The sequence below is a fragment of the Balaenoptera borealis genome (assembly GCF_965194805.1).
Source record: "Balaenoptera borealis genome assembly, chromosome: 11".
Classification (NCBI taxonomy): Eukaryota; Metazoa; Chordata; class Mammalia; order Artiodactyla; family Balaenopteridae; genus Balaenoptera; species Balaenoptera borealis.
Window position 1 is genome coordinate 26,033,176 of NC_138868.1, and position 21,616 is coordinate 26,054,791.

Sequence of the window (21,616 nt, forward strand, 5' to 3'; positions counted from 1 at the left end):
CGCGCGCCCCGCCGGGCTCCGTGCTGGGGAGGGGGACCCCTCGCGGCTGTTCGCGCGCCGCGGACATCCGCACAGGGCGGTGGAGGGGCGGGCTTCCCTTCCTCGCGTTCCCCACCAGTCCCTCGGCTAGAGGAGGGGAGATCGGCAGGAAAGGTCCTCCGGCCCGGAAAAGCGAGGTAAAGAGTCGTGGTCAACGTGCTGAAGAGGTCAGAAAGCCCTTTGGCCTGGGTTTGGGAAAGCCCTTTAGATGGGGGAAGCGCTTTGTGCTGTTTGTTCACTACTTCTCTGAGGGGCCCTCGGACACCCGCATGCCCGTTTTACCCCTGAGGAACCGAAGCGCCTGTGGCCTAGTTGCAGTAACACTCTGGGTTAAAACGCATTGTAAATATTTATTGCAGCCACACAATGTGCAAAGCCGTGCGCATTGGAAAGGCCAGGGGAAAGTCTCTTCATAAAAGCCCCTTCCTGAAAATAGGACACTTAGTCACTATCCGGTGGGACACAAGGACCCGAAATCAGCAGAACTGGCCTCCTTGCTCTTCCCCTTGCGAAGCTGGATGTCCTGAAGCAAGTTACCTAGTTCATCGGCGCTTCACACATCCCCTATTTATTGACTAATATTTATTGAGGGCCCACTGCTTGCCAGCTACTATGCGAGGCACCAGGGATCTAAGTGATGAGCAAAAACACAGTCCCTGATGTGATGAAGCTCCAGCTCGATTCGTTCAACAATACTTCCTGACGGCCTGTTATGTGTCAGGCACTGTTCTAGACACTGAAGACAACAGCCACCAACAAAATCCCTGCCCTCTTAGAGCTGACATTCTAGTGGAAGTACACTGGCAATAAACAAATAAGTAAGAGATAAAATGTCAGCCGGTGATAAAAGCTATGGAGAAAAATCAGTGTGAAAGAAAAAATCGGGGAGGGAGTGTTGCAATGTTAAATAGGGGGAAGGAAGGTGTCACCAAGAAGGTGACATTTAAGCAAAGACCTGAAGGACGTGAGGGAATAAGCCTGGCAGGAAGAGCATGCCAGGAAAAAGGGGCAGCAAGGGCGAAAACCCGGGAGCACAGCTGGCTGGGGCATTCAGGGTACAGCAAGCCAGCCAGTGGGCCTGGAAAAGTGTTAAATCTCACTTACTGTGCATCTGTAGCATAGAAATAACACCATATTTCATCTAAGACACACATTTTTTCACATATTAACTTCTCACAAGTCAGATGTGTCTTATCATGCACCTAAAATTTGTTGACATACAGTAATACCTTCTTGGGGTGCTTATTATTTAAGCTTGCTGTTCAATTAAATCACTTCTGCTGGTTTTTTTTTTAAGTTGCAGTCTAATTGCGGCAATAAAAAAGCTCAAAAAAATCATTTTGAGCCACTAATGAGAAAGCCATGATTCAGACAACACCATAAGATAGGAGGCATGGTGCTGGCCACAAGGGGTGATCCCAGGGACAGCGGGGTGGGGCGTGATGGTGCCAGCAGTCCAGGCAAAGTTGGACTGAAAGATACCAAGGTCTGGAGCAGCAGAGGTGTTGAGGAGCAGGGAGTATGGAGGGAAAAGAGGACAAAGAGAAAAGACAGCAAAAGTGGGCAGGGAGGTAGAAAAATGCATGCATGGAGCCCTGGGGCCGCTTGTTTGAAGCTAAGAACTCTGTTAGGAAGAAGTGGGAGGTAGAGAGGGGAAGGAATATTGGGACCAACTTGTGGAAGGCTTTGGACACATTTGGGCTTTTTCCCAAAGGGAGGGAGAGGAAAAGGGGAAGAAAAGTCAGTCTCAGGAGCACCAGTGATGTGCGGGCTCTGAGTTAACAGCTGAGGACACACAGGCAGGTGTGATGGAGAGAAATATAAACCCTTTACTAGTCATAGCCTCCCCCCGCCCCACCCCACGAAACCCAGTCCTTTTCTGCACCTTGCAGTGGGGAGAGAATAGAGAGGGAGGCTAGGACTGAGGAAGCCAGAGGGGCTGACTGAATTCACATGGAAAAGGACAGAACGTTGCTGGCCTAAGAGATAGAAAAGATCCAGAAGGGGAGAGGCTATGAGGCAAGACAGGCAAAACCCAACCAAAGCTGGGTTCTCCGTGAGCATGTAGAGAAAGTGGAGAGAGATTTGGGGGACAGAGATTTGGGGCTGAGAGATAGCGAAGTATATCCTCTGCATTGTAAATGGGATTTTCCCTTCAACATTATTTGCCAGAGTTAGATAAGGTATAAATTACTTGTCAGTGTTTTTGGTGGTTAGACTGATGTTTCATTGAATTTTTGTCTCTGATGAGCTGGCCTCAAGAGCAGACACAATGCTTATCCTCAAGAAACCCCCAGTCTCAAATCTAGTTAGGGGGCAGACACATACGGCATTAGCCTCAGAGAGATGCAGTGAGTATGCGCTAGAGGCATATATGCACATCGCCCATCATCGTGAGAATATGGGTGAGGGCTGGCTATTTCTGCCTGGAGGGAGAGGAGAGGTGAAAGGAGGTAACATTTAAACTTGGAGTTTGCTGGCACCACAAAAGGTGAGGTAGAAAGGCATGAGAGTTTGCAGCATTTTTCAAGGAAAAGTAAAGTATCTGGTGAGGGCAGCACAGAGGGGACCTGAGGAGATCCTGCTTCAAGGCCGGAGACCTAAGCTGGAGGCAGATGTAGAGAGGCTGAGTTTGTACCTTATCCTCATCCAGTAGGAACAGCTCCGGAGAGGTTTTCTGCAGGCCCAGGAAGCTTAATGAGATCCCAGTCCTTGACTGACGGGTGAGGGTACAGACTCTGTTACTTGACTGCTTAGATTTAAATTCTGCCTCTACCATTTACTAGCTGTATAACTTGGGGCAAATCCCATAATCTCTATAGATCTCATCTATAACATTGGAAATAGTAAGAGCACCTACCTCTTTGGGTTGTGTTAAGGATTGAATTGATACATTTCAAGCATTTAGAAGTACACTTGACACACAGTAAGCACTCAATCAATCTTATCTGTTATATATAATATGACATTTGCAACCCTCTTAAACCATAAACCCTCTTGTTAATTTTAGTCTATTTAAACAGGGCTTTTGGACTTAACCTATGTGGGAATTTTTTGCTATGTAGCTTTATAAAGTCAGTGTCTTTTGTGCAAAGCATTTATGAGGCGGGATTGGGTTCGGGGGGTGGGGAGATCAATCCCTGGGCAGTGGTTTTAGGCCCTCAACTTGACATTTCCACCATTGCCGTGGAGGGGAACGCCTGGGCCTGTTTCATTCTTTTGGCAATAAGCAGATATTTCTCCTCTAGTTCTAATCTCTGTTACTGACACTCCCTGCTGGTACAAAGCCCAGGTCTACACTGTGAAGCCCTTCTTTCCTGTGCCCAAAACTGTGTTAGGTCCTGGAGGACCTGCGGTGTGCAAGGCGCTGCCCCCATCCTGGAGTGAAGGAGACAAGTAAACACACAAGTCTGCCTCGCCTGGCAAGTGCTGTGGGCACACGCAGAGGGGACCTGAGAGAGGAGCTACCCGGTAGAATGGGCTAGAGGAGGCATGAGACTAGAGAGAAGGGGCCACCTGAAAGGAGGCTGTTGCAGAAGGGTGGATCATCTTGGTTTCCCTTTTCGCTCATCTCTCAACCTATGTTTCTAAGTTTCCAAAGCTCACTCTAAGGCCCAGCACAACAGGCCCAACAAGGTGATGCCAGCACCCACTAGGGCCAACCCCACGTGCCCAGGTGGGTGATGCTGATCTCAGCCCTCGCCGTGGCCCCTACCGCAGCCTAGAGATTCAGTGTTTGTTGATTTGAACTGGTTTTCCATTAATGACATTTCAGCTCCCCGGCTTCTGGCTAATTGCTCTCCAAATCCTCCAGTGGGAGGAGAAAATTAGTTTTTCAACCGTCAAGGGCTAATTTGTCTTGTTAATATTTGTTGCTTTGGGGGCTCGTCCAATCGCAGAGCGGGGATATGCTCCAGGCGTTGGCACTCTGAGGCTAGCTCATTTCCACTGCACACTTTGCTTTCATGTTCCAGCTTAGCTAGGTTAAGCCCTTTCCTCAGGCCCTATGGGATGGCAACTAGCATTGGCCATTGAAAATCTCACTGATTCACAACCTGAGTTCCAGTCCTAACTCTATCACCTAATAACTGGTGACCTTGGGAAAATTTTTTAAACTCTCTGTGCCTCAGTATTCCTCTTTAACAAAATTGGACATGTCTACCCAAGATATCAAGGTATCTACCCAACATAAATAAAAACAAATGTGCACACAAATACAAATATTTGTAGCAGCATATTGTTCATAAAAGCCAAGAAGTGGAAACAACCGAAATCTCTATGAATTGGTGAACAGATAAAATGTGCTCCAGCAGCATGCTATTCATCAATAAAAAGGAATGAAGTTCTGAAACATGCTACAACGTGGATGAACCTTGAAAATATTATGATAAATCAAAGAAGTCAGTCACAAAAGGCCACACATTATATGATTCCACATACGTAATGTCCAGAAAAGGCAAACTCAAAGAGACAGAAAGTAGCACAGTGGTGACGGGGGGCCGAGGGAAGAAAAATGGGGAGTGACTGACTGCAAAGGGCACAAGCTTTCTTTTTAGGGTGACAGAAATGTTCTAAAATTAGGTCGTGGTGATGACGATTAGCTCTGTAAATATACCAAAATTCATTGAATTGTACACTTAAAACTAGTGAATTTTATGTTATGTAAGTCATAGCTCAATAAAGCTGTCCAAAAAAGACTAAGCTTGGCACAAAGTGCTCAATAAATCTTTGATGTTATTTTTATATAAAGTCTTTCTCAATGCACATAAAGGAGAGAATATTTACATTTAAAATTTCATTTTAAAGCTCTATCATTTTTCAAAGGTCTATAAGAAGTGTAATACAAACAGTACATATCCTAACAAGGATATTAGCCCACTAGCAATAAATGCCAACTCCTCCAACCAACCAATGCCCCTTTTTGTTTGCCAAAAACACTTCTATTTTATTAGAAAATCTAATCAAGTGCATCTTCGGACCAGATGAAACCATCACCCCTTCAGAGGCAACTTGCGGGAATTCCCTGGCGGTCCAGTGGTTAGGACTCCCCGCTTCCACTGCAGGGGGCATGGGCTCAATCCCTGGTCAGGGAACTAAGATCCCCAAGGCCGCACAGCACGTCCAAATAATAATAAAGGCAACATGCACAGTAATAATGTCTTCCATTCTTGAGTACCTGTTAAGTGCCTGAGAGTGGAGACTTTCTATATGTTAACACGATCCTATCATTCTTCACAATGTCTGATTTAAACCATCATGTTTTCTTCACTCCTCTGTTCATTCAATAAACCTTTATTGATCTCTACTATTAATATGTGCCCAACATTGTGCTCACTGGGACTATGAAGATGAGCAAGACAAAATCCATCGCCCTCAGGGGTCTCAGGATATAGCAATGGATAAATTAAATCATAAAACAATGATTTATGCCATAGGTGAAAAATGACATAAGGAAGGAGATATGAAATCTCTTCCTGAGTCAAGGAAGGATGCCAGAGGAGGTGACACTTGAGCTGGGACATGTCAGGCAGACAAAATGGGGGCAAGAGAGAGGGCATCTGAGCCGTGCCAAAGTATGGTATTATAAATCAACAGGTACCTTCACACACGACCAGGATGCTGATATGGCTGCTTAGTACGGGGAGGAAAGCAATGAGGGATTCTCTTGGTGAGGCAGACCAAGGACATATCACAGAGAATCTCCCCCTAAGAGATTTGGACATTACCCTAGAAGTGATAGTCACAATTTTAAAGCAGGCTAGCATGCAATAGCAACTCCAGGATTTCTGCATGAGGAGCTTGGGGGGGGAAATGGTCAAGAACTTGCCTTGAAACTGAATTTGATAGGCAGAACTCTGCTCTCAGAACTTTGTTCCTTTTTATTGATGAATAGTATGCTGTTAGACTGGATATTTACTTGCACTGCCTCCCTTGCCCAAGCATTTTTTTGTCATCTCCACTGCTACTATCTTAATCAGAACTGAATTTTAGTAAGACCCCACAGCAAGTAATAAGGAGGTTGGTTGGAGCTGGGAGAGGATGGTGGGCTGGAGGCAAGGAAGTCAGATAAGAGCGTTAGTTTAGACAAGTTCCTAGGCCTGAGCCAAGGATGAAGTGGATCTGATAGGGGTAACTAATGATAGGAGGAGGACGGGGGTGGGAATTGAGGAAAACATTCAGCCTTTGGACTGGGGTGATTGAGGATGTCATTAACCAAGATCTGGGAATATAGGAAAGGGAGGTTTTGGGGAAAAGAAAACAAGAGCTAGAAAGGGCATTCAGGTAGAGATGCCCATTAGGCCCAAGTTTCATACATTTTAATGTGTACATAAATTTGTAGATCTTGTTAAAAAGAAGATTCTGATTAAGTAGATCTGAGGTCACCCAAGAGTCTGCATTTCTAAAACACTCTGAGGTGATGCTAATCCTGATTGATAGATCACACTTGGAGTAACAAGACATTAGGTCATTGAACACAGGGCTTAATCCTATCTCAACAAATGAATTTTTAGAAATCAAATTCCTGACCTTTGGTAATTTTTGAGAAACTATTCCTGTCTTCTCACAAGTTGAAACAAAAAAAAAACAGATTTGCTTCTGTTCTTTACTTCCATGTAAGAAGATTATACTTCCTCACACATTACTGTGTGACTTGTAGTCTTGCTGTCCTGATAATTTTTCCCTCCCTATTGATACGAGGCTTGGCCATATGACTTTCTTGGATAATGGCATGTGACAGTACTGAGCGCGTGCCAGTTCCATTCATAAGCTTTAGGAACCATTGCAAGGTCCAATTCTGTGTCTTTTCCCTCTTCCATTAGGAGAACATGTCCAATATTTATTACTCCTTTAGTCCAGATACAAACATGAAGAAAATCCATGGACTATACATAGGCTGTAGCTAGGAGCAGAGCTACCACCAACCTGGGACCTATGTATAACAAGAGCAAGAGATAAGGCTGTATTGCTTTTAGCTACTGAGATGTTGGGGGTCATTTGTTACTGCAGTATAACCTAGTGAAAGTTGACTAATAATAGTCTCTCTGCTATTAATGAAAGAAACAAGGCTAGGAACGAAATAGAAGAGCTAAAATAAATGTTTCGTTTTTTAAAGTTATTAACTTTTCTTATATATCCTCTTTATGGATACCAAGAAGACATAGAATGAGGTTGGAGGCTTATAGTAAACCTTGAGATCATTTGAATGCAAGTTATCAGGAGAGTTTAAAGAATAGCAGCCTTGGATATGTCATTCTGCCTATAAACTTGAACAAGTAACAAACAGCCCCTCTGCTGTTCACATAAATGAGGAAAGTGGAAGTACTAAATGCTTTATGGGGTTACGTAATGATGTGCTGGATCTGGCTTGTACCAAAGTCAGCTGAGAAATTTTCAGCTATTTTGTGAACCAGTTGTTAAACACACTCATTATTAAAAACTGAATTTCATAAACTTACAATTAAATGATATTAAAAACAAAAGTAATAAATATAAGCAGCTCTCACTTTATATGGTTCCGATACACACAAATTTCAGTTACCACAGTTTAGTTAAATAACACCAGTCCGTCAACAATGTGGTCCAAATTTTAGTTACCACAGTATATTTACTGTGAGTGAAGGCATAAATTATAAACTTTGCTGTTGGCTCTTCAGTCCATAAATCACTAGGTTAATAATGAACGCACTTCATGATCAGTGACCAATCACATCGCCTCTTCCAAAGACTGTTGGTGATTGATCACTGCGCATCTGTTCATCAGTTCATGCAGACAGCAGAGTATGTAGTTTTGTTACCTTCTTGTCTTCCCATGATAAACCCACGTGACATTTTACAAAAATGGATAATGGAAAGAGGGAATTGGCCAAAAAAGATGAAAGTGCAGCAGAGAAATGGAAAATGATAATGCTGGAAGTCAAATTTGAATCAAATGTAAATGGAGCCAAAGAAGACAAAGCTGATTGTGAGAAGCCTGACACGCCGCTGTTTGAGAGACTGTACACATACAGCCAGAGGAACTTAGTGAAGGCAAACTCATCAACATAAACTAGCAAAGTGTTGTGACAAAAAGGATGACGATGTCCCAGAGAGAAAGTGATGCCAGCAACAGAATTCACATTAGAGGAGTTACCAGAGATATCTCATGACTTGCAAAGCGCAAAGGATAAAATGTTGGAAGATGATCGAAAAGTACGACAATTCACCAAGATATAGAAAAGATGCATCATAAGTTATACAATGAGAAGAATGCAAGCACTGTTTAAACTCTTGATAAGTATTTTACAAAGAAATAAAACTTTAAAACTCTAATTCTCAATGTTTCTAATGTCTTAAATTATGTATTATATTAGCCGTACTATTTTTTTGTTTTCCTATATACATTTATAACCAGCAGCAGAGAGTTTGTAATGCTTTAACAAAAAATATTCAAGGTGAGGGAACAATTGTAATTATTCCCATTGATTATTAAGATCACTTTGCATGGTTTCAGCTTGCATGGTCATTTTTATGGTCCCACACTACTGTGCAAAGGGAGAACTGCTTGTTTTCAAAACTTACCTCTCATTATCTCACTACATTTTGCTATTATCTGTGCTCTTGATGTTATTTATGTCTGTTGTAACTATTTAATGGAAGTACTGTCTAATGGTGCACATCTCTTCCCAACTTTATGTTCAGTGACATCATGTAGGTAGCTTGAAATGCTATGGCGGGAATATTTATAGCACGGAAATAGGCAAACACTACAAACTCAACTACAAATTAGAGTTTAGTTTATTGTTTTGTTGATTTTCTAGACTTAAGTGATGAAGAAAATGTTAACGCAGTTAAAAGTATATCGTGTGTAGCTGTACGTTATAAATAGCACCAAAAAATTGAGGGAAAGCATATTCTCCCAGTGTTTGAAAACTATCATCAGACTGAGCAAAGAGTTCACTCATGTCATTGACCAACAGTGTATATATGATGATATATGACCAAGGTGTATCTTTGTTGTTTCACTTTGGTCTTAAATGTAAAAGAAAATAACAGTGAACATTCAGGTCAGAACCGCCCTTGTTCATCAATAACATAAGCAATTCTTTGCTAAATCAGATAGTAATAAAGCATTTATTCATAGCCTGATTTTGTCAAGTTGTGGCTGAATTATAACCATATAAGAGTTTGGCAAAACTCAGTGAAAGCCTTCTGTGAGAATCAATTGACTATATGAGATTTATAATAAAAAGTGTTGTATATTTTATCATTTGTCAGTTGTGTGCCACACATTATTTATATTAATAAAGGTTATAACACACTTATGTACATACATATGCATACAACCCCCAGGCAGCTATTAAATAGTTACCACGCTGGCTTTAGACAATGTAGTGAGGCGAAACATCCAAAAGCTTCAGAGTCAAACAGGGGCTTGTTTTCAGCATTGTTTCTTTCTATGTTGTTTTATTAGTAAATTACTGAGCCTCTCTAAACCTTTTCTTTCTTCTGCAGAATAAAAAAATAAAAAATAAAGAGGGATTTTGGCACAGGAAAAGGGTTATCATGAGGAAGATAATGTACATAAAAGGCTCTGGTAAAAACTAGGTACTGAGTCACTTTTTCCTGTTACCGTTTCCTTCCCCTTCCAGTTGCAAACCCTCTAAGGTTGATTTCCTTTGCTGGAGATGAAATAATCCACACATTTTTGGACTACATGGCAGGTATAAATGGCAGCAGAGGAATGGAGGGATGAATGGATATCTCCCTTTGATTCCATGATAAACCAACTAGTCTATTAATTCAAGGATTCACTGAGGCTTGGAATCCTTTCTCACTTTTTCAAATTCTATTTACAAAAGTCAGAAATTTCTCACTTTGTATTATCAGTGTTTGTGGGACATAGCCTACCCCGCCCCATCTCTACTTTGTTATTTTCTTTAATGTTGTTAGCCCACCAAACTGGAAAGAAAATTAGAGTACTCTTTCTCCCCCTGCTGGCCATACTACAATATAGCAATAATGAAATGAACGGAATGATCAAATGTCAAAACTGAAAGGAAACTCAAAGAATAACTATTCCAGCAAACCGGCTACCCACAAACCAACTCTGGCCTGCAGATGACTTGTGTCTGGCCTACGCCATGTTTAAAACAAACATAACTTTTTTTAAAGTTTCATTAGTTGTCAATATTTCACTGACATCCATATTTGTTTTCTCAGAAAACTAGAAGTTGGTAGACATTGGGTGTGCCATGCCACATGCGTGTCCTGCTCCCTTTGGACTTAACGCCCTGCTTGGCCACAGTCCCCACTCAGTCTGCTTCACTTACTTGTGTAGTCTGCCCAGCCCTTGCTGCCTTTGAGTTTGAAAGCCCAATCTCTCTCTCTCTCAATTTACCAGGGAAGCCCAAACTTGCTCAAAACCAGACCACCTAAATGAGTAGCCAAGCAGGTAATAAAACTGGGCCTCCTAAATTCCATGCAACAGATTTTTGTTGATTTCATTCATTTATTTAACAAATGTTTTAGTGCCTGCTATGGGCAGGTACATAGAGTCAAAGACATGGCACAAACAAGATAAAAACGGCCTTTGCATTCAGAGTTTTAGTTAGTGAGAAAAGCAATCAAGATAATTATAAGAAATATGATGAAAGTGATGAAAGAATATGGGGACTATGATGAAGCAGCAGCACAGTTCCTGTTCTCACTTCATCACCTCCTTCAAGTTCATCATCATCATCATGAATATAACACAACCATTTTCATGATTTACTAAATAAGGTCCTCAAATCCTAGGGTCCACATTTACTCAAAATCCATTGGGCACAAGGGCTAAACAATGGGGAAACAGCAGTAAACATGGCATTTATTAGATGAATTTTCCCATGCATGGGAAAACTCATCTTCCTCCCAGGTCAACTGCAACCAGAGTGTAAGCCTGAGAGTCACAAGATGGTTAAGGAAGGTAGGCTGTAGTTGCTGGACAAACAACATCTCTCTGCAAAAACGGAGTCAGGTATGAGCTTGAGTAATGGGGATACAGGATCAAAGCTAAACTAAGAGAAAAGATCAGTCTTTTCTCTTGGTCAGCAATACCTATGATACCATAATTGGACAGTACTACAAAAGACAAATGAACTACCTCTGTATCATAAACATTACTCACCTGGGTCCTTTGAAACCTTGGCTCTTTGGAGAAATGGCTAACTCCAGATCCAAGGCAGGAAAAATACAAGGTGAGCGTGAGACACGTTATTAGGCCAGAAAATGAGGAAACATCCAGAGACTAATGCAATAATGTCAAAAGGATTCGACAGACTTGAAGATAATTAATAATTTTAACTTATTGAATAAAGCAAAATCCATGAATCCATAGTGGTGAGAGAGACAGGGAAAAACTGAAGGGAGCACAGGGAGAAAGGCAGAAAGCCTTTATTAGAAGAATGATGCCAGGTAAAGAATGTAGAAGGAACGATATAATGGAAAAATCACCATTTTGCAACCCCCAATGTAATAACTGATTCAGACAACAATCATCAATGGACGCTAAAGCCAATGAGTAAAATGCTACTGATACTGCCACAGTGCCAACCCCACAGACGACAATGGAGAGATTTGCTAGTAACCTCTTTATCTTAGTGTCACAGCCGATAATGGACAACCTGACATTATGCGCCCCTTAATGTGAAGCAATAAGGCACAACTACTCCTACAATTCTTGCAAATGAGCAAACACTAAATCTGATCAAACCACTAGACCCAACTTGTACTTCACAGAAATTCATGCTACAATTAGCATGAAGAAACAAACACAGAATGTAGACTACTCTAGCCTGAACTCTTCAAAAAAATGTCATTAAAAAAAAAAAGACTTCTGAATTTGAAATAGTCAGAGACATGTCATAAACAAAGGCAATGGGTGAATCCTTTTTTTTATATACATATATGCACTAATATGTATAAAATGGATAACTAATAAGAACCTGCTGCATAAAAAAATAAATTAAATTCAAAAATTAAAGAAAAAGGAAAACACTTATTCGCAACATCTTTTTTTCTCACATCTTTATTGGAGTATAATTGCTTAACAATGTTGTGTTAGTTTCTGCTGTACAACAAAGTGAATCAGCTATACGTATACACATATCCCCATATCTCCTCCCTCTTGCATCTCCCTCCCACCCTCCCTATCCCACCCCTCTAGGTCATCACAAAGCACAGAGCTGATCTCCCTGTGCTATGCAGCAGCTTCCCACTAGCCATCCATTTTGCATTTGGTAGTGTATATACGTTGGTGCTACTCTCTCACTTCGTCCCAGCTTACCCTTCCCCCCGTGCCCTCAGGTCCGTTCTCTACATCTGCATCTTTATTCCTGTCTTGCCACTAGGTTCATCAGTACCATTTTTTTAGGTTCCATGTACATGTGTTAGCATATGGTATTTGTTTTTCTCTGACTTACTTCACTCTGTATGACAGACTCTAGGTCCATCCACCTCACTACAAATAACTCAACTTCATTTCTTTTTATGGCCGAGTAATATTCCATTGTATACAAGTGCCACATCTTCTTTAGCCATTCATCTGTCAGTGGACATTTAGGTTGCTTCCATGTCCTAGCTATTGTAAATAGTGCTGCAATGAACGTTGCAGTACATGTCTCTTTTTGAATTATGGTTTTCTCAGGGTATATGCCCAGTAGTGGGACTGCTGGGTCATATGGTAGTTCTTTTTAGTTTTTTAAGGAACCTCCATACTGTTCTCCATAGTGCCTGTATGAATTTACATTCCCACCAACAGTGCAAGAGGGTTCCCTTTTCTCCACACCCTCTCCAGCATTTATTGTTTCTAGATTTTTTGATGATGGACATTCTGACTGGTGTGAGGTGATACCTCATTGCGGTTTTGATTTGCATTTCTCTAATGGCAATGGGTGAATCTTGATTGGCTCCTAGACAGGGGGAATGGGGAGATGGCTATAAAAGACACTCTTGAAACATCTGGGAAATTTTGAATATGGACTGGAAATTAGATGTTATAAAATTGTTAATTTTGCTAGGTGTTACACAGTTTTGTGATTAGCTGAAGAATGTTATTCTTACAAACAGATGCATGCTTGCTTAAGTACTTAGGGGCCAAGTGTCATGATTATCCACAAAAGGTTCAACTTAAAAATTACATATAGAGAGATGAAGTTAATGTGGCAAATGTTAACTGGTGAATCTAGGTGTAGGTTGTGTGTGTGTTCGTTATACTATTTTTTTTGTTTTTCTAATTAAAAATTGGTTTATAGTAAGTATAAACATTCGATGTGATAAGAAAAAGTGAATTCTTTGGATTCTCCATAGTCACCGAGGAAATAAGCAATGTAGAACAAAGCTGATCACCTCTCTAAATTCCACATTTGGGCATTCAAAATATTTCTGAAGTTTGTAAAACATGCAAAATGCTGTTATAAATTGAAGTAGAAAATATCAGGATCTAAAATTGCTTACATTATTTTAACCACGTCAACACTTACATTTTTGAGTTTAAAAAAATCTGTTTTTCTGCATTTTCCAAGTACAATGTAATCAGGTGTTATTTTTATGATTGAAAAATACTAATTATTAACATCTTATTTTCCCACTTCAAATAACCATACTTCCACTTAGGGAAAAGTACAGATTCTCGGTAAGATAAAATAAAAACAAAAAGTTGACACAAAAATTAACATAAAGTGGACCACAGAGCTAATAAAAGCCAACACCTAAAACTCCCAGCAGAAAACAAAGGAGAAAGTCTTTGCAACTTTGGGACTGGCAAAGCCTTCTTAGGACACAAAAAGCATCAACTGTAAGAAAATAAATAACTTGGACTTAATCCAAATTCCAAACTTTTGCTCTTCCAAACACCCTGTAAAGAAAATGAGAAGAAAAGCCACAAACTGGGAGAAAATATTTGTAATACAAACGTCTTGACAAAAGACTAGTATCCAGCATCTCTTCTGGACTACTTCAGCAACCTCCTCTGGTCTTCCAGCTGCTCCTCTGGCCCTGCCACCATTCTCCACAATAGCCAGTTCATGGTGTTTGCTTCCCATGAATGTAACACAATAAAATCTAGACTCCTTTGTTTGGCAAAAGGCCTGCATTCCCACCCCTCTGGTTCTGTCTTCTAGCTCCTGCTCCCCACTCACACACTTCCTCTCTGACCTCACAAGCCACTTTCCTGTTCTGTCCATATTAAATCTCATCCCTGACTTAGGGCCTTTGTACTTGCTGCTCCCTCTACCAGAAATACTCTTCCCCTGCGTGGCTGACTAGCAATGTCACTAGTTGTGACATTCTTGTCACAACTCAAATGTCACCTTCTCATTGAGGCATATCCTGACACACTCCTTCTAGGTCACTTAAACAGGCTATTTTCTTCATTCTGCTTACCCTAACTGAACTTAATTTACTTTCAATCTTTCCCTCCCACAAAAAGATCTGTAGGAGCAAAAGAATCTTCTGGCTTTGTCCACTGACATATGCCTAGCATGGAATGCTTGGAACATGGTAGATGCTTCATAAATATTACTGAATGACTCCTGACATACCTGCTGTGACAGGCACTCTGCTAGGTACTGGCTGAATGGTTTATGTGTGTTGGTCAAAGACTTTTTAATCTCTTTAGAAAAAAATATTTTAAATTCCTAGATCCATTTAAATAGCTAAATACTTCCTAGTACACTCAAGAAGCCAATTTACCTTCAAGTAAATTGCAAAATCTGGATTTCACCTATATGTGGGATCAGTACTTTGGGCTAGAATGGTCACATAATTTTTAACAACTCACACCCGTAAGAATGACTAAATGGAAAGAAACAAAAAATACGCGTGAGGATGTAAAGTAACTAGAACTCTCATACACTGCATTGAGTGTAAATTAATTTAACCACTTTGGAATACTGTTTGCAGTATCTAATAATGTGAAACATCTGTATACCCTATGACCCAGGAATTCCATGCCTACATATATACCCAAAGGAAATGCATACGTGTTCACCAAAAGATATGAACAAAAATGTTTGTAGTAGCACGATTCCTAATAGCCAAAAAGTAAAAACAACTCAAATGTCTATCAACAAAACAGATAAATGATTACATACGCACACAGATGAATACTATACAGTAATGATCAACAACTACATATAACATGGATGTATCTTAGAAATAAAATGTTGAACGAAAAGAAGCCAGACACCCAAGTGCATATACATCGAGTAAAAGTTTACTGAGAGAGACTGAGAATACATATTCTCACTGGTATGTTCTGGCGGGGCGCTGAGAAACCTTCCTCCCGATGTTTCTCTAAAGTTAAATCCTGGAAGTATGAGGTGGTGTCTGAAGGCACAGCCTAAATTGGCCTACTGGAACCACATGCTTTTGAAGCCTTATGTTTTATATCTTAAAAATACTTGTGAATTCCCTATTCTTCATCTATGCATATTGAACAGAAATATTTACCTCAAAAAATATTCAAGAAAACAATATTCAGGGGAAGCAGGCCCTGGTTATCCTGTGGTTACAGTACTGTAGCACACTACCTTAGACTTCAGTTTAAAAAAGAACTGCTGGAAAGTAGACTGGTTTGGTTAGACAGCCTGGTTCACGTCTCATTAGTGCCAGGAGTTTGGGCAACTTACCTAGATATTTTGAGCCTATTTCTTCATTTACACAATGAAGATAGTATTATATCTCACAGGTGGTTTTGAGAATTAAATGCGACGATGTTAAGTTAGGTAACTCAATGCTCCTAACCTTTTCCTTCCCTACCCTGTAAGTAGTACTGGGGTGGAAAAAAAATCAACAAGCTGTTTGCTGCAATATATATATTTTAATTCAAAGTGAATCGACAGTAATACACCATAAATTCTTATTTTGACACTCACCAAAATAGTCACCTGGAAAACCCGCTTTTTGTGACAAAGTACAGAAGGCTTGGTCACATTTAAATCACTGAGAACTAGAGAGAAATACTATCGCAAACCGTAATAGACATTACATCCATAAAAATTTTCCCAGTCCTTATTGTAATATTGCACAGTGCAATTGCTACATGGCAACCTAGTGTAGCATAGAAGTAAAAGCAAAAACAAACCAAAGAAAGAAAGCCACAAGTCTAAAACTGTTAAACAGTTAACAGTTCAAACTTAGTAATCAAATCTATATCATTGGGTTCTTTAAAACAAATCTTCCTACACCTTGCAGTGTATGATTTAACTTTTACTTAACACAAACCAACTTTAAAATTAGTAGTAGAGATTTTTAAAATGAAAAAGTTTTGCTACTACAGTAACATATTTAAACACCCTGAAGGAAAAGAAACGAAATATCACGATATTTGATTAAAAAATAATTTGTAAATTAAAGTAGTATGCAAATACGCAACTTGGAAGTCATGCAGTGTTTTATTTAAGAAAGCAGTAAAACCAAAGAAAACTGGTAAAAATGGTTTTAAAGAGAGTACAAATTCTTTTGTCAGTATGCTAGATTTTGACTTTAGCAGGATCTTGGATCTTTTTTTATCTTCTTAAACACATAAAAAGCACGTGATTAGAATCAGTTAAGAGCAGTGTACTTAACTTGGGTACGCCTTTATCAAACAGGACTATTATATTACGAAAACACTGAAGTTTATCATTCACCATCAATTTAACAAGACATCTCAGTCTTGGAACAGAAATACAGAAAATACGATGTTTCAGGGTAGTGAACATGGCCCTGAACAGAAAGAAAACTGCGCCAGTTTTGTACCTGGTACAAACATCAATCAATCCTTTGCACTTGGTGTTTCTGAACATCCGCTGCCAGCAATGATTCTTCTCCAACAAGTGAGCAGATACCAGTAAACTGCTGGACCAGATAAATAAAATTAGAAGGCTGTGGAGGGCAGCAAGTTTACTTAAATAGTGACTCCATAAATTTGCCATCTGTAAATAATCTTTTAAATTAATCTTAGGCTACTCCTTTTTATGTGTAATATATATATATATTTCTATTTATATAAAATGCATAGAATTGATCACTAAAAACACTGAAACTTGTGGGGAAAATTAAGTCCTTCATTTTCAGTGTGACTAAAAATGTACTGCTGGTTTTTATCTTATGATCTAATACTGTAATTTTTAAAATTAATTTCAGGCACATTTATTTCATTGATGATTATTAAATAAAACACTGCTTGTATTAATGGAGTAAAGAAAAGTTTATCCATTATTAGCTTATTGTCAACGCTGTACTAGATCTGTACTAGTGGTATGCAATTCATTTATCAAAGAAATGCTGTAAATCCAAAACAGCTGGAGTTTTACACTCAAATGCTTTGTACTGTTTATTCCAGTAAATGCTATAAGATTATATTCCAGATTTTTAAGGAAAAAAAGTTAAGTCAAGCCTGCAAGATACAGCTTTCTCAAGTGTCTACAATGCCAGTATGAAAATTAAAAATTAAGTTACATTGATACATCCCAGTTTTTTTTATATGCAGTGATGAGCACAAACATTAATTAGAGATAAAATACTGATGCAAATAACACACCCCAAAATAACATATGCAATTTTTTCCCATCATTTACAATACAGTAGTTACAATGACACTCCAAACAGAAAAGCAAAGTAAAAAATCAAAACCCCAACTTCTATTTCATGTAATTAGACTTATACAGAAATTAGAAGGCTAAATAACAACTAGTTAATCACCTAATTTCACAGCTATCTGAAGTGGCAATCGTTATATAGCAGCTTATCTATGATACATTCAAGATAAATGATACAATTTATTATTTGCCCATAAGCTAAAACACAGCCTGCTTAATACCTTCCTTTAAATTCCACCTCTACACTACAATATACTTGAGGTCTATGCAAAAAGTAGCTACCTTTTATATAGGAAATGGATGATTAAGTCTTTGGTGCTGTAAAAGCAACTTCATTTAAACATCACCACCACCACCACCCAAAAAAAAAAAAAAAAAAAAGAAAAAAAAGGAGGGAAAAACCCAAGACGCACTTCCTAGGAAAACAAGCATGTAATTTCTGTCCCTGACGGAATGTATTAAATAAGCAAACACCACCAACAAGCAAAACAAGTACTACAATGTAAAAATACTTAAAAACAAAACAAACCCTCTCACATGCATAAATGAAAAATTGCACACAAAGAACTCACATCTTTTCAAGCTTCAATAGTAAATATTCTGCTACTATTTATTAAATACTGCATGGTTTGCCCAAGCTAGGATGAAACCACATCATGAATCAATGAGCATTTTGCATTTGCTTTCATTATCTACTCAAAGTCATGCCTACTGCATCTCTAAACATTTTATTAAATCCAATTATACAGCAAACACTCCCAAAATAAACTTAGATTGTATTGCAGTTTCACTTAACAGTATATAAAATGCTGTGTTGTGACAGGTATCAACTATCCATTAGATACTGAATCAATTTTTCTTAAGCACTACTACCTGCTTGCTTTTCTTGAAGCTAGATCATTCTGAAAAATCAGACAGCAGAATTCAGCTATAGCAAACATGCTGCCCTCTTAGTAAGGAAAAAACAGCTACAACCTGAAATCATACCACACAAAACCAAAAATGAACATTACTCCATCAAAGGAAACTAAAAAGTCTGAACTTTAAGTGCTGCAGTCCTCAACATTTATATATAGTAATAACATTAACAACCTCAAATATTTAAGGCACTATGTGTGGGAACGGTTTACAATGCAGCTGAGATTATTAGAACAACATTTAAGAGCAAAGTCTAGGCAACATTGTGCCCATGCAAAGACACATGCAAATGTAAAGAACAATAGCTCAATTTCTTAGGTAAGTGATCCAACATTTATACACTAAGACACAGATAATACAATTCACTTGTATGCTGTAATTCTGACATATGTGCATCTGTTGCTCTAAATCTGTACACAGAATGGCTTCCCAAATATAGACGTGTCTTGCACTAGTTAGAAGGCAATTTTATAAAAAATAGCGGGAGCAAAACTGGACTTCTGCTCCCATAAGTCACCTGCCTAGAGTTACTACATAAGAAGATAACATGACCAAAGACAAGTTATACCAAATGTGCAAAACACATTAAAAGTGAGTTTTTTTTAAAGCTCAAAGTTGTTTAAATTGCACCCAAGTCTACATGATTCAAAAATAATTTTCTTGTGCCATGGCTAATATTTATTAAATACCATGTTTTATTTTTAATCAAATGTTTATATCATTGAGCTTCCTCAATATACTCTTTTGAATTTTCACATATATGGATACTGGCTGAGTTTGGTTGGACTCAGTGGAAATCCAGTATATGCAGGTGATGCTGCAATGTAAGAATGTGGTGGGAAGATTGGTTTGTACTGAGTCTGATGAATGGTTGGGGATGGTAACAGACGGGGATTTATGCCCACTGGGACTTGGTGAACTATGCCACTGGGATGGGAGATATTATAAGTTGGATGCTGTAACATAGGTCTTGAGGTACACGGAGAGGCTAAGAGGTGGGCCACTGGTGCAGCACTGCTGAGGGTAGCTGATGATGGGTATGGAAGTAGAGTAGGCTGTCCTCCGAGGTGCGTATTTCCAGCCAGATGGGCGTGCACAGCTGTGTGATTAGGACTTCCGTGAGAAAGAGTGAATGGATTACTGGTAACACTAGTAGGGATATAAGCTTGCTGTCTTCGATGTCCAAAGTTTCCATTCCACTCTTGATGCCCAGATCCAAAGTGCTGAACCTATCCAAAAACAAAACAAAAAGATTAATTACATATTTTATAAGTCAAAAAGAAAGGGAAATTACAAGATACTCTGTGACTGATAACCCACAGAGGATCTCTCAGATCTTAGCTTATACTAAGTATAAATAGAGTGGAGAAAAATATCGATCAATTTTATATATATATTAGTATTAGCATTTTAATATGCATTACTGCTTATTATTATAATATTAACACTGCCACTACCCCTGCTAGTAGTGTCACTATTCCTTCCACTACTGATAGCTACCATTTGTGGAGCACCTATTATATGTAAGACTAACACTTTACATACGAGACGGTATTTAATTCTAATTATAGTTATATAGCTATCATTCCCATTAACTGTGGTCCAGACTTGTTGAAGAGACCTGGTCAAGGTACTATACATAGCATTTGGGAAAACCAGGATGTGAACGCAGGTCTGACTCCAATACCTATGGTCTTTTCTTTCCCCCAAGTGAAACACAACTGCCAAGCACAGTGCTGACCAGATGGCAAGTACTCAGTAAGACATCTCTCACCATCACCACAACTAACACACAAGAAATGTAACCATCAATGCATTGGTGTGCATTCTGATTTAAAGGGTCTAAGACAACAAACACACTAAAAAACTTTAAGAGAACCTAAGAACCTAATCTTTCTGAAAAATTCAAGTTCCGTGGATAATCTGATAATTATCCTATTATTAAGCCAATTACTTTTTAAGTCACTTGGGATAATGAAAAGGGAAAAATTTATTAAGATTTTATACAGTGTGAGAATCTTTTTCCCCCCAGTTAGAAAACTGCTGAATTTGAATCCCAAAGACTCATAAATTCACAAACATACCTGACTGAAATTCAAATGCTGCTGCTGGAATGCTGATGTCAATTTTTGCTGACGATTACCTACTGCGGAAGGCTGGTTTAATCTTCCAGGAGCAGATCGTCCTTTTATTAATGGCTGGCATACAGAATCTGGCAACAACAAAATATCAGAGAGTAGCTGCTTTTTCCTTCTTATATAAAAATTAGAAAGGTCTTTAGATATTTTACACAATAGTGATTTGAGAACCTTAAAATTAAATAAAAAGAAAAGATCTCATGGTTTCCAAGGACTGGGTGATATTAGAAGATGTCTCCTTTGTACAACAGATTTGGCAGCGTCTGGTTGGAAATTCAGAGATGACTTTTGGCTCTAATGTTCCTAAATTAAGACCTTTTAAGGGACAATCAGGGAAACAGAGAGGACTCAGTTTACCTGTGTTTGCCATATGCTCATCGGCATTTAATCCATTTTCTAGTCCCATTGGTGGCACCACAACAGTACAAACAGCTGGTTTGGTTTCTGTGTCAGCAGAGGTTACCAGTTCTGTGTTTTGATGAGTATCCGCCACAAAACTGCTCTCTGCAAACGGACTGTCATGTCCTGAAGAGTCTGATGTTGGAGAGCCATCCACAGTATCACAACTACTTTCCTGTTCTTCATCTGACATACTACAACAAGAAAGTATTTTTATGAACAATGTTTTTCAACATTAAATCTAAAGTTAAATAATTTCCAGACTCCCAGCAAATTGACAAGAATCTTATTCAACTATTTCATACCTAATTACAACTTCTTATCAAAAAAACATTTTTCATAGATTTCCTAGACTCTCACATTAATTCTCTTTTCAGACTGCTAACCCTAATTCTGTCTGTCTAGGAACACCCTCTTGGCGCTTATTTTTCCCTCCTTTCCCTTCCTACTTGATCCTTAGTAGCAGTTCATAAAATCCCATTTATAAATTACAGAAGATTTCATCAAGACACTACAAAAGAA

At 39.0% G+C, this 21,616-nt stretch overlaps 1 protein-coding gene across 4 annotated transcripts in view; it reads right to left on the reverse strand.

Annotated features, from left to right (window-relative positions):
* Window positions 1-15,857: 15,857 nt before the first annotated feature.
* The window catches only part of HIPK3 (homeodomain interacting protein kinase 3), a 95,700-nt gene continuing 89,941 nt past the window's right edge, over window positions 15,858-21,616 (reverse strand). For all 4 annotated transcript variants that reach the window (XM_082343666.1, XM_082343667.1, XM_082343669.1 and 1 more), the window contains 3 exons: window positions 21,053-21,288; window positions 20,642-20,769; window positions 15,858-19,786 (listed from right to left, as the gene is read on the reverse strand). In XM_082343666.1, the coding sequence (XP_082199792.1) occupies window positions 19,310-19,786; window positions 20,642-20,769; window positions 21,053-21,288 (841 nt within the window). In that variant the 3' untranslated portion in view covers window positions 15,858-19,309. The remainder of the gene's footprint in view (window positions 19,787-20,641; window positions 20,770-21,052; window positions 21,289-21,616) is intronic.